This window comes from Leptinotarsa decemlineata, unplaced genomic scaffold (genome assembly GCF_025532065.1).
Source record: "Leptinotarsa decemlineata unplaced genomic scaffold, Ldec_3_MD MMD2_P_RNA_scaffold_12, whole genome shotgun sequence".
NCBI lineage: Eukaryota > Metazoa > Arthropoda > Insecta > Coleoptera > Chrysomelidae > Leptinotarsa > Leptinotarsa decemlineata.
The window spans coordinates 3,533,071-3,549,338 of record NW_027412526.1 but is presented as its reverse complement, the minus strand read 5'-3'; the positions used below and the strand labels follow the sequence as shown (position 1 = coordinate 3,549,338).

The following is a 16,268-nucleotide window of genomic DNA, read 5'->3' as shown; positions in this document are numbered from 1 at the left end:
AAAATAACGGTATGGTTTGGGATAGAACTTCAGTTATATTCATTACTACACCAAAGGTACTAAACAGTGCATCATAAGTACTCAATTATCATTGTTTTTTCTTATATGAGAAACGTAAGCTGAAACAAATAAGCATACTTTGTTCTCATTTCCCAAAATATATTGCAGCGCCATCTAACGGGCAATAGCTGAAGTCAACTAGTATTTCACGTTTTCTCAATACTATTGCTACGCCATCTAAGGAACAGTAGCTGAGACAAAGTAATACTGTTAGTAATTTTCAAAACACCCACTGCTCTGCTAGCTGAATAATATTTTGTATTCCTACTTTTTCTAGTCATTGTTTAGACATCTAACAGATAAATGAACGTAGTAAATTAACAATTTATCTCACCTTCTAAAATTTTTGTTTACGTCGTCTTCGAAAGGATCAACAGATTTCAATAAGTTCGTGTGCTTCTCACATTTTCTGTTTTTTTTTCTTCCGTGGAGTAAATTACTTGTTGAAAAAGTATTTGGCAATTTTTCACTGTACCAATAAATATTTCTATAAACAATTATGAACTGGGAAAGAAACAAAAATGACCGTACCATATAAACTTTATGGTAAAGAAATGTTCATTTGTTTGAAATCTTAAACAAATTAATAGTAAATGATAATGATCCGACACAAAAAAACGCTTCTTATATAAAATCACAGGCACACGAAACTCCACAAAGATTAATCCGTCCGATAGTCTTAGAACACAGGTTGGTACCAATTGATATCCCCTACAATACACCCGCTCACGAGCTGATGATGCACTGGGCTGAACTTGCACGAAACTACGATATCTTTGTGGCGATTGGCAAACTCCTTAACGATCTTCAGTTGCCGCGGCTTATCCGGAATGCACATCAACATTTCCTGGCACTTGTAGTTGAAGCCCAACAGCCTCACCCCCTTGTCGTAGGGGGAGAATATCACCCGGCCGTCATTCGAGAGGCACAGCTCCTTGATGAACCCCTTTCCGACACCCTTCTCCCTGATGAAATGCGTCATGCGGGGGAGGTTCTTTATTATTCTCGTGCGCTGCTCCGGACACTGGCGGAAATAGGTGCTGAAGGAGGAGTCTGTACCTGAAAGAGATTACCAACTGTATATGAAACAAAGGATAATGGCCATCACGACTTTCAGATTTGCCACCAATTGAATTTTTGATATTGGTGATATTTAATTTATACAAAACTTTCTCAGAATTCAGATTGCTTTCGTTAAATGACCTACATAAAATTATAATTTCCTTGGATAATAAGTGCAGTATACATGAAATCCTCAACTTCAAAATACTGAAACAAGTTTTTGAGACTATCGGTCACGTTATATTGCACCTTATCAACACCTCTCTTGAAACTGGCGAAATACCAGAAAGATTGAAAAGTAGTACTATTGTTCCTATACCCAAAATTCCTCATACTATTAAATGTAAAGAATTCAGGCCAATCAACACTTTACCTCCGATTGAGAAGGTACTTGAAACAGCAGTATATAACCAACTAATAGAATATGTGGAAAAAAACGACATTTTAATCAACAATCAATCGGGTTTTCGCAAATTGCATTCGTGTGAGTCATCAGTGCAACTATCTCTAAACAAATTTAAATCTGAGCTGGATAATAATAAGTTTGTTGTAGTCGTGTTCCTTGACCTCAAAAGAGCATTTGAAACCATTGATAGGTCTATACTACTAGCCAAATTGAATATATATGGAATTGAGAGCAAAGTGTATAATTGGTTATCTAATTACTTGACCAACAGAAAACAACGGGTAAGAGTTAAAGTTCTCTTGTGAAATTGACAATTACGTTGGAGTTCCCCAGGGTAGTGTTCTGGGACCCCTTCTATTCATACTATATTTAAACGACATGCCATTGTTTGTCGACTGTGAATTTATGAACTTTTTGCTGATGATACTCTATTGGCATGTAGCGATGTGAACCTTACGATGGCTATACAAAAAATGAATAATACTCTAGCAAGTGTCAACAAGTATTTAAAAATTAATAAACTCAAGCTGAATGTGATGAAAACTAAAGCGATGATAATCACCACCAAGTTTAAATACAGCCGAATAGACTGTAAAACTGTTAATCTCAACATTGATGATGACAAAATTGAAATAGTGAATTCAACTAAATATCTGGGATTCCAGATAGATAACACTCTATCGTTTGATGAACATTTTGAGTATATTCATAAAAAAATTTCAAAGAAATTATTCTTTTTTTCTAGAATTGCCAATAATCTTTCAACGGAGTCAAGTATCACAGTTTACAAGTCAATTGTTCAGCCACACTTCGACTATTGTTCCTCTATCCTATATCTATTCAATCAGAATAAATTGTCTCAACTCCAAAAACTTCAGAATCGTGGTATGAGAATCATTTTGAAGTGCCGTAGAGATACTCCTATCACTATTATGCTCAATGTTTTAAATTGGCAATCCATTTCCCAAAGACTGCTATATTTCACAATGATCTTCGTATACAAAATATTGAACAATTTAGGACCATCTTATTTTAATCAGTATATTGTCTTTCATCACGATATTCACCACCACTTCACTCGAAATAATAATAACTTATATATTAACAGAACAAAAAACAAAAATACTATGAACTCATTGTTTTTCAAGGGTTTTGATCGGTTCAACAAATTACCTAATGCAATTAAAAATAGCCCATCTCTGAACATATTCAAAAATGAACTGGAGAAATTTGTTTTAAATGTACAAATATGATATGTATTACCTATGTCTTTGTTACCTGTAGCTGTAATTTGTATAATTCCTTTCATCTAATGTTCCTTATATATTTCAAATAATTATGTAATTTATTTTTCTACATGTTGCATTGAAATTTTTCGAATGTATAATGTTGCTATTTTTGTAGTAATGTCTTTAAAAATATTTTATTGAACTTATGTTTGTCATACATTTAAGTCATTTCTAGATGTAACACACACCTTTTTTTTTATTTCTACCATTCTAGTTGATTTGTATATTATTAGGATATCCTATTTAAATAAAAATCTATCTATCTAAAGTAATGGACAGAGGCCACCGAGACTTCAAGACTTGGCACCAATGAAATTTTACAACTGTACCTATTTAAGGTAAAGGACATAGCTCACAAGATATCCAGATTTGGCACCAACGGATTTTCTTATTGCCGCCTTCAAATTTTACGAAAGAATACAGTGCATTTCTTTAATGTTCCCCTCTTTTATTTTTTGAACGGGTCACCTCAAAAAATAGAAATTTGGGACATTAAAGAAATTCACTGTATACTAGTCATAGCCAGTACATCAACCTTACCAATCTACGGAGTACAATATCGACTTTTTGAATGATCCTATTTTATTTTCGAAAAATGCAGTCGCCGTTCCACTAACGTTATAGTTAAACTCGAAACATGCTCGATGTGGAATTGGTTAACTTCCTGTAAAGTCTTGCTGCGCCATCTATTGGACAACGAAGTCACTTTGTAATCAAGCTATTGATGCGCCATCTTAGTAGCAGTAGCCAAAGTAACACTGTCTCTAATTAATGAGAAGCCAGTGCTGCGCCATCTAACGGGTAATAGCTGAAGTCGAATAACATTTTGTGTTCAAATTTTACGAAAGAATACAGTGCATTTCTTTAATGTTCCCCTCTTTTATTTTTTGAACGGGTCACCTCAAAAAATAGAAATTTGGGACATTAAAGAAATTCACTGTATACTAGTCATAGCCAGTACATCAACCTTACCAATGAGTCCACTGTTGAGTATCCCCATTCCTGGCAGCTGGAAGTTATCCCACATATTTTGGGACGCTTCGTTGAGTTCCCGATCATAGTACTCGTTAAGGGGAATGTATCCCATCCATAAATCGGTCGGTCTCGAGTTGTTGCTGTTTTCCGATTCTTGTTCTCGAGGAAGCTCCTCTTCGACGGTCGTAAAAGCGTTTTCGTAATCTTTTGGGTCTCTGGTTTGGATGTCGTGGACGGTGGTATACTAGAAACGATACGAAAATATACCGGAAATTGTTTATTCTCGTTGGATTGGAAGATCTTATACGAACCACAAAAATACTGGGTTGAGTAGAAAGAAAGAGAGAAATTTTATTGACTTCAAATTACAATTTCTGTTACATTCGAAAATATCTGCAATAACAAAATTTGCTTAGGTACGTCATACTGAAAATATAAAGAAACATACATGCAGTACATGAGAAAAAACCTCACAACACAAGAGTTATGACTCACATATGTACATTAACGATATAAATACACACATATACAGGTAAACATATATATATATATATACACACACACATATATATACTCAGGGGACTGAATGATTTCAACGAACTCCCTCAAGACATTAAATGCTCGGTCACTATCGATAGTTTCAAATATCAGCTAAAAAAACATATAAGGTCACTGGATATTTATTAATTTTTTTCGTTCTTTTAACTTTCTTTTCTTTCTTTTTAGCTTTTAAAATACTTTTAACTTTATACACACACATTCATATGTTTCACTGTTTTACACTTATTTTGAAGAATATTTTTTTAACAGATTGATATAAAAATTGTTTTTATCTATTTGTATTTTATTACTAGTAGCTATTATAATTGATGTATTCATATATTTCGCGATATTGACAATTTTTTCACATTTATCATAATTTTTAAGATTTGTATGTATATTAGGAATTCCTATTTCAAATAAAGATATAGATATATATATACATACATGTCCATATATGTATATACACACATACCCACATATATACACACACCCATATATATCCATACATACACAGATATATACAAACCCATATATACATCCATATACACACACATATATATATACATACATACCCATATATACACACACACATACGTATATTAGGACCACTGACAGTTGAATACCTCATCAATCTTATAGAAAGCTTGGGTGACAAGTGAATTTTTTACTTTGAACTTCAATTCTTAAAAGGTAATGTTAGTATGACCAATTTTATAAAGATTGGTTTAGCATGGGTTCTGGAATCAACTTTTTCTGAATCTCTCATTATCTTTTTTTTTTTGATAATGAATACTTCACTAGCATGTGAGGAAGCACCCCATATCAGTATTCCATAGTTTATGTGGCAATGAGCCATGCCAAAATGTGCAATTCTCAGCTCATCATTCGAAACTAAACTCCTCAGTCCTCTCAATGCATAACGATGTCGTATGTCCATTCCAATTTAATTTGTTGTCAAGGTGGAATCCTGGTAAACACTGCCAGACATTTGGGATCTATTTGCAATAGTTATTTCCTGAGTTTCATTTCCGTTCAAGCATACATCATTAGGGCTAAAGTATGTTTCGCATTTTGTCAGTGTTTCAGATGACTACTGATCTAGCTTCCCCACTTGTTGGTTACTTATGACAAAAGTTGCATCATCGGCATATAAAAAAAACATCTGCTTTATCAATATATGTATGAAGATCATTTATATAGATAATAAATAAAAGGGGACCAAGTACGGATCCCTGAGGTATTCTATGCCTTTGGTATTAGATTTTACATTGTTATATAATATATATTGAAGCGTCTTTCAAAAAAGAATGTATAAGGTAATTTGAAACGGTTATATTTTTAGGAGTGACTAATTTTTGGGAAAGGAACCAAAAACTTTCCCAAAAATGTATTAGGTCATAAGCAATGCCTCTAATACCATATTTTCCAAGTTTTCTGAATAATATGTCATGTGAAACACTGTCGAATGCTTTAGATAGATCGCAAAGCGAGTGCAGATGCTCAAATATTTATTATGGGTAATGGTGTGAACAAGTTCCGTCATTGCTTGTGATGTAGACCTCACCGATCTGAACCCATATTGAGCATCATTCAAGTATCTACCCCCTTCAATCAAGAAGTCTATTTTTGACTAGAATTTCAATGATCTTTGATATAATGGGAGTTATAGTAATAAATCTATAGTTATTGCAATCATTAGTATCTCCCTTTTTTAGGATTGATGTTGCTCGACATAATTTTAGGTTTGTTGGAAATTATAACCTGGAAAGTTTCTACATGGGGATATATTGTTGAAATTTCATATTGATTACCTCCTGGTTTTCGTCTCCATTTAAATTTCTAGACACGGCGCACCAACCATGAGGATGTATTTGAAGAGAACTAATGGCTTCGGCCTCCTGCGGGAAATCATCGATGAATTCGATTCTGTTCCTCTTCCTCGTCGGAGAAAACAAATAGTTGTGTACTGTTCCAACTGGGAAGCATTGTTCACTAAGTTGCATCAACCTATACAGACTAGGCTGAAATATAATAATAATAGTCTTTATTTAAAATAGAAAATCGTAATGTAGAAACATATTCATATTAATGACAAAAAATACATTTTCTCAATTGATGTGGTTCCAGAAGTACCTGGTATGACCTAGAGATGGCGGTAGTTGTTAGAAAAGTATCACTGTATTAGAAAATACACAATCTATATGTTTCAAGTTTGAAGACGCTGCGTTGTTTAGTATTTGTTTGGCAGCCATCAATAGCGAACGTTTTCGGTGAATTTGTGAAAATGGGTCATTATTATGTGATACAATACTTTTATTTGGCCTCAGCCCAACCAATATAAAAGCTGACCTGGATTCTACGCTGGGTGAAACTGATTTATGTCATATTTGGTTGTGGCAGTGGTAAATCAGTTTTTATATTCTCAAACATGTGAGAGCTTGTGATTAATGTGGATTTTGGTTGCAGCAGTGACTCTCAAACATTGGGGAACTTGTGAATGATGAAGTTTTTGGTTGTGGCAGCGGTAAATAAGTTTTTTTATTCTCAAACATGTGAGAGCTTGTGATTAATAGGGATTTTGGTTGCAGCAGTGTCTCTCAAACATGGCAGAACATGTGAATGATGTAGTTTTTGATTGTGGCAGTGGTAAATCAGTTTTTTTATTCTCAAACATGAAAGAGCTTGTGAATGATTTAGTTTTTGGTTGTGGCGGTGGTAAATCAGTTTTTTTATTCTCAAACATGGGAGAGCTTGTGACTAATGTGGATTTTGGTTGCAGCAGTGTCTCTCAAACATGGGAGAACTTGTGAATGATGTAGTTTTTGGTTGTGGCAGTGGTATATCGGTTTTTTTATTCTCAAACATGTGAGAGCTTGTGATTAACATGGATTTTGGTTGCAGCAGTGTCTCTCAAACATGGCAGAACAAGTGAATGATGTAGTTTTTGGTTGTGGCAGTGGTAAATCAGTTTTTTTTACTCTCAAACATGGAAGAGCTTGTGAATGATGCGGTTTTTGGTTGTGGCAGTGGTAAATCAGTTTTTTTATTCTCAAACATGGAAGAGCTTGTGATTAATAAGGATTTTGTTTGCGGCAGTGTCTTTCAAACATGGGAGGACTTGTGACTGGCGTAGTTTTTGGTTGTGGCAGTGGTAAATCAGTTTTTTTATTCTCAAACATGGAAGAGCTTGTGAATGATTTAGTTTTTGGTTGTGGCAGTGGTAGATGAGTTTTTTTATTCTCAAACATGGGAGCGCTTGTGACTAATGTGGATTTTGGTTGCAGCAGTGTCTCTCAAACATTGGGGAACTTGTGAATGATAGTTTTTGGTTGAGGCAGTGGTATAACAGTTAATTTATTCTCAAACATGAAAGAGCTTGTGAAGGATGTAGTTTTTGGTTGTGGCAGTGGTAAATCAGTTTTTGTATTCCCAAACATGGGAAAGCTTGTGATTAATGTGGATTTTGGTTGCAGCAGTGTCTCTCAAATATGGGAGAACTTGTGAATGAAGTAGTTTTTGGTTGTGGCAGTGGTAGTGTTTTTATTCTCGACCGTGGGATAATTTATGATCTCAAACATGGGAGAACTAGCAATTAATGTCGTTTTTGGATGTGTCAGTAGTAAGCTGTAGCTGTAGTCGAAATGTCAGGCATAGAATTTAACAGACCACAGACAAAATTTCTGAAAATAACTTCTGTCTGTTAAGAGTTGGTTTAAATAAATGTCTATGATTGCAAATATCTCATTGAGAATTGTTAATTATTCCTAAAAAGGCAAAATTAGTTTTAATTCGGAGAGATGGTTATAAAACAATGCATGAAGCTGCAGATATTTTCAACGAACTACATCCAGAAAATAATTAAATTTTATGGTCAACAGAATTTTGAAATATTTTGAACAGGCAATATGATAAGCAAACGATTATAATGAAGAGGGTACAAAACTTGATGCCCGAAAATAAAACAACTTAACATACTTCAGGCAATTATGACATAAAACCAAATATATTGATAAATCATATTTTCATTCATAACTCACCCGAAAGAATCTCAAATCAGTAGCCAGAGTCGACAAATTCAGGTCGTGTATGATGATCATGAAACCCGTAGTAGTGGATATAATCATTTTCGTACCGTCTTCCGTCAGCTTCATCCTCATCAGACCGTTCATCAGGAAAACTTTGTCGTAATTCAAACTATTTCCGTTGGCAGTCTTCAAGTTCCACGAGAAAATGTTACCGTCGAAGTCAGATGTTACCATAACGTCGTCTTCAGTGGACCATTCGATATTTTTTACCTTGAACCACACAACGAATCACAATATCGAGTCTTTTGTATGAAATAAATAGATGAACAAGGGGTCAGTGCCACTGACTTCACATATTGAATGTTTCCATAAAAAAGTTCAACATGCTAAAATCTGGTAATGTAGTGGGCCATTCTACAATCGACCACATTATTTTTGGATTAATTTCAACAATTAGATTTTCAAAAACAGTTTGAAGACACCTTACCCAGTTTGTGTGTCCATGCAGAGTTTGCATAGGGGAAACTAGTTTTCTTATATCCCATAGCTTTATCAAGTTATCATCTGAACAGCTCGCAAAATGTTTGTCATTCAGGAATCTACAAAAAAATTCAAAATAATTTCTTTCTTTCGTAAAATTTTAGAAAAAGTACAACATATCCGTTATCACGAACTGTGATAATAAGAATTACTACTGTAAGTAAGATGTCTTAAAGTCAGTAGTTAACAACCCATGTTAATCAATAAAATAGAGAACATACCTCTAGCAGATAACGCAAAATTACTATCATTTGATGTGCAGAATCTATTTACTGGCATACTGATACTATTACTTTAGTAATAGAATTATTAGATAAAAATAGAGTGAACATAGTCATAAAACGAAAAATCATTGACCTTCTGTTGTTAAGTCTCAAACAAAATTATTTTCAATTTAGTAAAAATATTCATTCCTCCTCAAAAGGTTTAATTATGTGAAACCCATTAAGCCCCTTACTTACAGAAATTTTCATGAACAATTTAGAGAAGTCGATCTTTAAACATCCTTTGATTGAGAATTTCTTGCATTGGCATAGATATGTGGATGACTTTTTGGTATGTTTTACAGGTACCATGAGACAATTAGATACTTTTCATAAGGATATTAACAAAATTCATGAAAACATTAAATTAACTATTGAAATAGAAGCAGAAAACTCGATCAATTTCTTGGACTTGACAATTAGTAGAATGAACAACAAACATGATTTTTCAATTTATCACAAACCGTCCTATACGGATATTACTATACATTACGATTCTACCCATCCTTATCAAGACAATGTAGCAGCTTATAATACCATGATTCACAGATTACTCAATGTTTTTCTTTCAATAGATAATTTCAATAAAGAACTTAATATCATCAAGCAAATTGCGGTTAACAATGGGTTTAAAGCCGAATTAATAAACAAAATACTTGCCAAGAAAGTCTACGCAAAAACGATTCAAAACGTTTTTCCTATTGATAGGGTAGATAATCAAAATTATAGAGCTTTGCCGTATTTTGGACAACCAACGGAAAAAGTGGCTTCATTTTTGAGAAAATGAGATATTAAAATTGCATATTATTATTATTTATTTATTAAGTAGGCAAGCCTAATATACAAAAAAAGAAAAATTACAAATTCATAAATATCTCACGACATCAACTATGTAAATATAATAACATTTTAAAGTACCTTTCGAAGAAAACCAAATATACATACATATCTATAGATTGTTAGGTTAGTTCACATTGAAAAATAAAAAATTACAAATATCATAATGAGCTGTCACTAATATACCTCTTTAATGATGACTTAAATTGGTTTATTGAATTAGATTCTTATACAAATTGTGGTAGTTTATTAAATTCGTTTAAGCCTTTATGAAATATACTACTCATTCCAAATTTAGAGTTAGTTTTATTAATGTAAAAATTGTTGTTTCTTCTCTTATTGTAATCATGAACTTCATTATTTCTCAATAAGAATTTTTGAAAGTAATTGGGTAGCAATCCTTTATGCCGCTTAAATATAAAGATCATAGTCATATATAATATACGTTCTTCAACTGAAAACCAGTTTAGACACTGTAACATCGATTTAATTGCTGAGTAACGGCTACATCTCAATATTAATTGCATGCCCCGATTTTGAAGCTTTTGCAATTGCGCTATTTTATTTTTACCAAGTAGAAAAAGTAATGTTGTACAATAATCAAAATGAGGTTGTATTAGGCTTTTAAAAAGAGTCAACCTAGCATACATAGACACTTTTTTACATATACGAAAGACAAAAAAAGTTTTTTAGATATTTTTTTACAAATAAAATCAGCATGACCATTTACTTTTAAATTTTTATCAATTATAAAACCCAAATATTTTATTTCAGTCACAATTTCAATGCTAACATTATTAATTTTTATGACAGCATTTGCCCAAACAATTTGATCATACTTATAAGATGATGTCAAAATCATACTTTTTGTTTTACTGACTTTTAGTTTCAGTTTATTAATAAATAAATATGTTTCAATGCTATTTAAAGACTTATTCATTTCAATAATTGCCTGATCCAAATTTTCATCTGCAAAAAGATTTATACAGTGTGATCCAGATATGTGATTAATATCATTTAGGTAAATAATAAAAAGCAATGGACCTAACACACTACCCTGGGGTATGCCACTCTCAATTATAAGTTCATTTGACAATTCTTTTCCAAATTTAGTTTTTTGTCTTCTGTTGAATAAGTAACTTTTAATCCAATCGAAAACAATCCCTGATATCCCATAATATTTTAATTTTTCAAGTAGAATATTTCGATCAATTGTTTCAAATGCCCTTTTAAGGTCGAGAAATGTCGCAACAATATACTGATTTCTATCAATTGTATTTTTCCGTTCAGTTATTAAAAATTGTAGAGACGTTTCACATGAGTGTCTAGCTCTAAAACCTGAGTGGTTGCCTATAAACAATTTATTGGTATTAAAGTACTGAATTAATTGGTTATATACAGATATTTCTAACACTTTTTCAAGAGTTGGTAGTATATTTGATGGTCTGAAATGTTCAGCTTTAATTGAGTTAATTTTCGGTACAGGAACAACAGTGGAAATCTTAAATTGATCTGGAAACACACCGGTTCTAAGTGATGTGTTAATTAAATTTAATATTGCGTACCCAGCTACATCAAAGCTTTTTTTTAAGAAATTAGAAATATAGAACAAGTAATACGTTGGGAAAGTAAGTTGAAAATAATAAAAACAAAACATCCAAATTCCAGAAATCAGGAGTATATGAATTAAAGTGTGGAACGTGCCCTAAGGTATATATTGGTCAAACTGGCAGAACATTTAGGAATCGAATCCAGGAACATCATACTAGTTATATGAAAACAAATTCAACATATTCAAATCATCTTCTAGAAGAAAATCATATCTTTAATGAAGATTTCGAAATTTTGCACATAGAAAAAAAAGCTTTGAAACTGAATCATTTGGAAGAAATGGAAATTAATAAACTTAAAAATTCAAACAATCTGATGAATGACCAACTGGATTTGAACAGATCACCGTTATTGAACTTGTTTTCTTGAAAACCGAGAAAGAATTATTATTGATGTAGATGTGAGGTAATGTGCTTCAGATCATCATAATTGAACAGGTAGTTTTTTGGAGGTAGTCTCAATTATGGTTACCTGTAGTATATAAATATTAGTGTAAGAAACAATTTGAACTATTCAAATCACTTGATAAAGCTACTGCTATCTATTTACGAATAGGGCTTAACTAAATTAACAAATTTAACAAAATAATGAATTTATGAACAAACAATAAGACAAGTAATTAATATGAGCAGTGGATATTGAGTTTGTTGATAGGTTATAAAAACCTATCATAATCATAATACAAATATCAAAACCATACAATAACTTGAGACTCAATTCAGCTGAAAATCTACAATACAATTTAACTACATTCATAACAATCACAGATATTTCGAGAGTTTTTTCTTAAACGATACAAGTGTATCACATTCTTTAATTTCATTTGGAAGGGAATTATATTCAACTAAACCTCGTATGAATAGTAAGTTCATACCTTTTCTAGTATTAGCTCTATCCACATGATAGTACAGTATTCGTGGACCTCATGATTGAACTTGATGAACTGTTTGAAATAAGTTGGCATCAAACCCTTGACAATTTCAAAAATGAAGATCATTGCTCAGAAAGTCAACACTTTGGTTACTGATTGCCACTGTAAAGTCCCTAACATATGGGTTATTGAGGTATATCTAGCACATTTTAGAATTAATCTCATCCCTCGATTTTGAAGAGAAGATTTCCTGTTATTGTATAATGGAATAATTGAATAAGAAAACACCAGTAGAATGATCAACATGGGCAAACAGTCAAATTTGAAATTATCCATATTTGATATAAAAATATTTGCCTATGCAGAAGTTCCATTTGAAATAAAGTCTAATACAAGTGATAACAGATTCAAAAAAAAACTGAAACTATGGCTAACTGATATAGCAATAGGTAGGATAAATGAAATATTGGAACTAAAAAAAATGAAATAGTGATACACAAAAAAGAATGTAAATATTCACAAGTATAAATGGAAATAATTTTACAATTCATGATCTACATAAGCGTTATACATATATTTGAACTTTTATTCATATGTTTTAATTCACATCTGTCATTATTGTTCACCATATTCTGTACTGTTGCAATCTTTCTGAACAAGGACTTACTTATAGAATAGAGAGAAACTCTACAAAAGTACAGTCATCAAGGACCACATTAAGAACAGGACATTGAATGAAATATAAGACATATGACTTTCAATTATTCTACGTATATGGTGCATGAATGATGAACGTTATGAGTGATAGTTTAGTTTGTAATATTGTTTGTTCAATCAAACACAAAACGTCTTAACTTAGTTTATTGTTTCAGTTTTTTTTGTCATACACAAGGTCTATGAGCTTCAGTGGCTTGTCGTGTTTATTTCTACATTTCTTCTTGTTTATATGTATATGTATTCAATCTTATGAAACAAACATTATTATTATACTGAAAAAGGGGGTTGATTGGGACTAGTTAACTGAATTATTATTATTATTTAGATGATCCTGACCATATGAAAAATCATATAATCCTGTATTTTCAATTTAATTCAATGAATTGCTTTTTGAATTTGAGAGCAGTTTAAGATTTTTCCTATCTTTAGGAATTGTATTATTTATTGATAATTCCATCATGATAAATCGATGTCCGTCCCAAATTGGATTTTGCATTACTAACCGATAATAATTTTGTTTGTCTTATGTTATGACTATGAATATTATTAATTTCTTTGAAATTCATGTTTGAAATTCTTGATTCATTTGTTATTGAATGAATTAAACAACAAAATTTTTGTTTGTATAGCGAGTTAAAATCTGATAAATATTTTGGTTTATACAAATTCATTGTCGGTTCTGAGAACGATAATTTATATGTGCTTTTAAAAGTTTTATTTTGTGAATATTTCAAAGGTTTTGTTGAGGATTGTGGCCCAAAATAGAAATACTGTGAAGATAATGTAGTTGCGAGTATATATGTCTGAAATAAATATTTTTCAAACACTTAAGAGAACTAAAATTCCTGATTTTGAATAGAATACCAATGAGGGGTAGTACCTTTTTTCGAATAATTTCAAAATGTTTCGTAGACGATTAATTTTCAAAAGATGATCCTAATTATTTGATAGAATTGGTATAACTTATTGAATTATCAATACAGTGCATTTCTTTAATGTTCCCCCTTTTTATTTTTTGAACGAGTCAACTCAAAAAATTGAAAATTGGGATAATGAAATTAATGCATGAATACTTTATTTTGAAGTGAAATTGACAGATAAAACTTTCGAAATGGCCATCTGGGAAAAAAATTAAATAGTGAGGGGGGTTTTGTGACACATCTTTTTGAAGCTCCTGACAAATGCTTCACAACCCTAGAATAAATGTCAATATTTTCAACTACTACAAAATGGCGGAACTTTGAAGCAGGTTCAGTTTCGTACACCTTTTGCTTCAAATAACCCCATGAAAAAAGTCCAAAGATGTCAAATCTGGCGAGCGGGTTGGCCATTCTGTAGGACCTCGACGGCCAATCCAACGACCGGGAAAAGAGTATCCAAATAGTTTCTTACTTGTCTGGAGTAATGTGGCGGTGCTTCATCTTTTTGGAATAAGATATCAATATCGAATTCATTAGGATTCGCTTCGACGATTTCAGTAATGAGAGGGTCAACAGTAGTTTCCAGCATATTCAAATACAGTTCCCCTGTTAAATTTTGATCAATAGAGGTTCCTACAATATGGTTTCGCAATATTCCTGCCCAAACATTAATTTTTTCTGGATATTAGGTATGTGTTTCCCGGAAAACGTGAGGGTTGGTATCACTTCAACTGAACACTGATGTTCATTGTCATATTGACATTTTTTCCGTTTTTATAAACAAAAAATAACTTAACAAACCTTATCGGGTTGATGGAATTGCCATATGGCAGATAAAAAGGAATTTTTCAAGAAGTATTGATATTAATGTGTTTGTCTTCAGGAAATTATTGAATGTTCCGCCATTTTGTAGTAGGTGAAGATATTGACTTCATATTCTAGCGTTGTGAAGTATTCGTCGGGAGCTTCAAAATGATGCGTCACAAAACCCCCTTTTCCATTTAATTGTTTTTCCCAGATGTCGTCCAGTCGCTATCTTGAGAGTTTCACTTGTCAATTTCACTTCAAAGTAAAGTATTCATGCATCAATTAAGCGAAAGCAATTTTCCAACAAAGAATGGGGTTATGGAACATACCCGAAACTATCAAATTATAAGTAATAGCTTGGACAATGAATCAACCATTACTTACTTATTATTAATAGCTTGGAAACTTACCTCACATTATTAACACAACTGTCGTGTGCATGTTTGATTTCACTGATGAATTTTTGATTCCCTGCATCATGAAGCACAATTTGCTTTCTTTCACAAGCACCAAGGAGTAATTTCCTGAAGTCAACAAAAAAAAGCATTGAAATTTTCAACAATTTCTAAGAAATACAATTAACATAAGGAAGTTGGCATTAATTATTTAATAATTATTCCAGTAATGAGTAAAAGCAGATACGTGATAATAATATAAACTTATAATTATAATTAATTAGTTCATATCTATTTAGAGGACATTCTGCATGGAACTTTTTTTGGACCTTACAGGACATACCTATATGAATAAATTGATATTTCTCACCCGTCAAGGCTGAATTCCAAATTGAAGATACCTCCTGTTTCCGTTGTTGGTCCCCCTTTTGGAATCCCGTGTTCACATTGTTGGAAGTTTTGGTACAATTGACAATAAACAAAATCGTCGAATCCCAAGTTTTTCCCCAGGCCCAAAGGCCTTTTGTCGATAATATTCACGAAACAGTAAGGATCACAAATCCTGTTGGTACAAATTTTTTTTGGGAGAAGCCTTGACGAATTCATGTCATTAAAACGAGTACTTATCACAATTTTACGATAAAATATACCATACAGAATATTTAATCATCGCGATACTACACATTGAAATAATGAAAACATCATAAAAACATGAACAACACTGCGCAACTGAAGAACTTATTCTATCAATCTGCCAAGTTAGTTTAACCTTAAAGTACTAGAGGGCGTGTTCGTATGACGTTGGTTGCAGTGACGTAATAATATGGACAGTCTGTTGAAGAGGAAACATTGACTCCAACAACTAACAAAAGATGAAGAGATTCAAGTTTTGGCATTTACGTCACTCATACACTCAACGTTAGATACGTTACAATGTTTTACGTGTT

General features: G+C 32.3%; 1 protein-coding gene across 1 annotated transcript; it reads right to left on the bottom strand.

The window, feature by feature from the left end:
- Window positions 1-582: 582 nt before the first annotated feature.
- On the bottom strand, window positions 583-16,071 carry LOC111504043 (DDB1- and CUL4-associated factor 10). Its single transcript, XM_074171935.1, has 7 exons — window positions 15,692-16,071; window positions 15,337-15,450; window positions 8,848-8,959; window positions 8,373-8,630; window positions 6,147-6,356; window positions 3,790-4,036; window positions 583-1,119 (listed from the first exon to the last, which is right to left on the bottom strand). Exons 1-7 carry the CDS (start codon window positions 15,925-15,927, stop codon window positions 740-742), a joined length of 1,557 nt encoding a protein of 518 aa, XP_074028036.1. The 5' UTR covers window positions 15,928-16,071; the 3' UTR covers window positions 583-739.
- Between the last annotated feature and the right edge of the window lie 197 nt (window positions 16,072-16,268).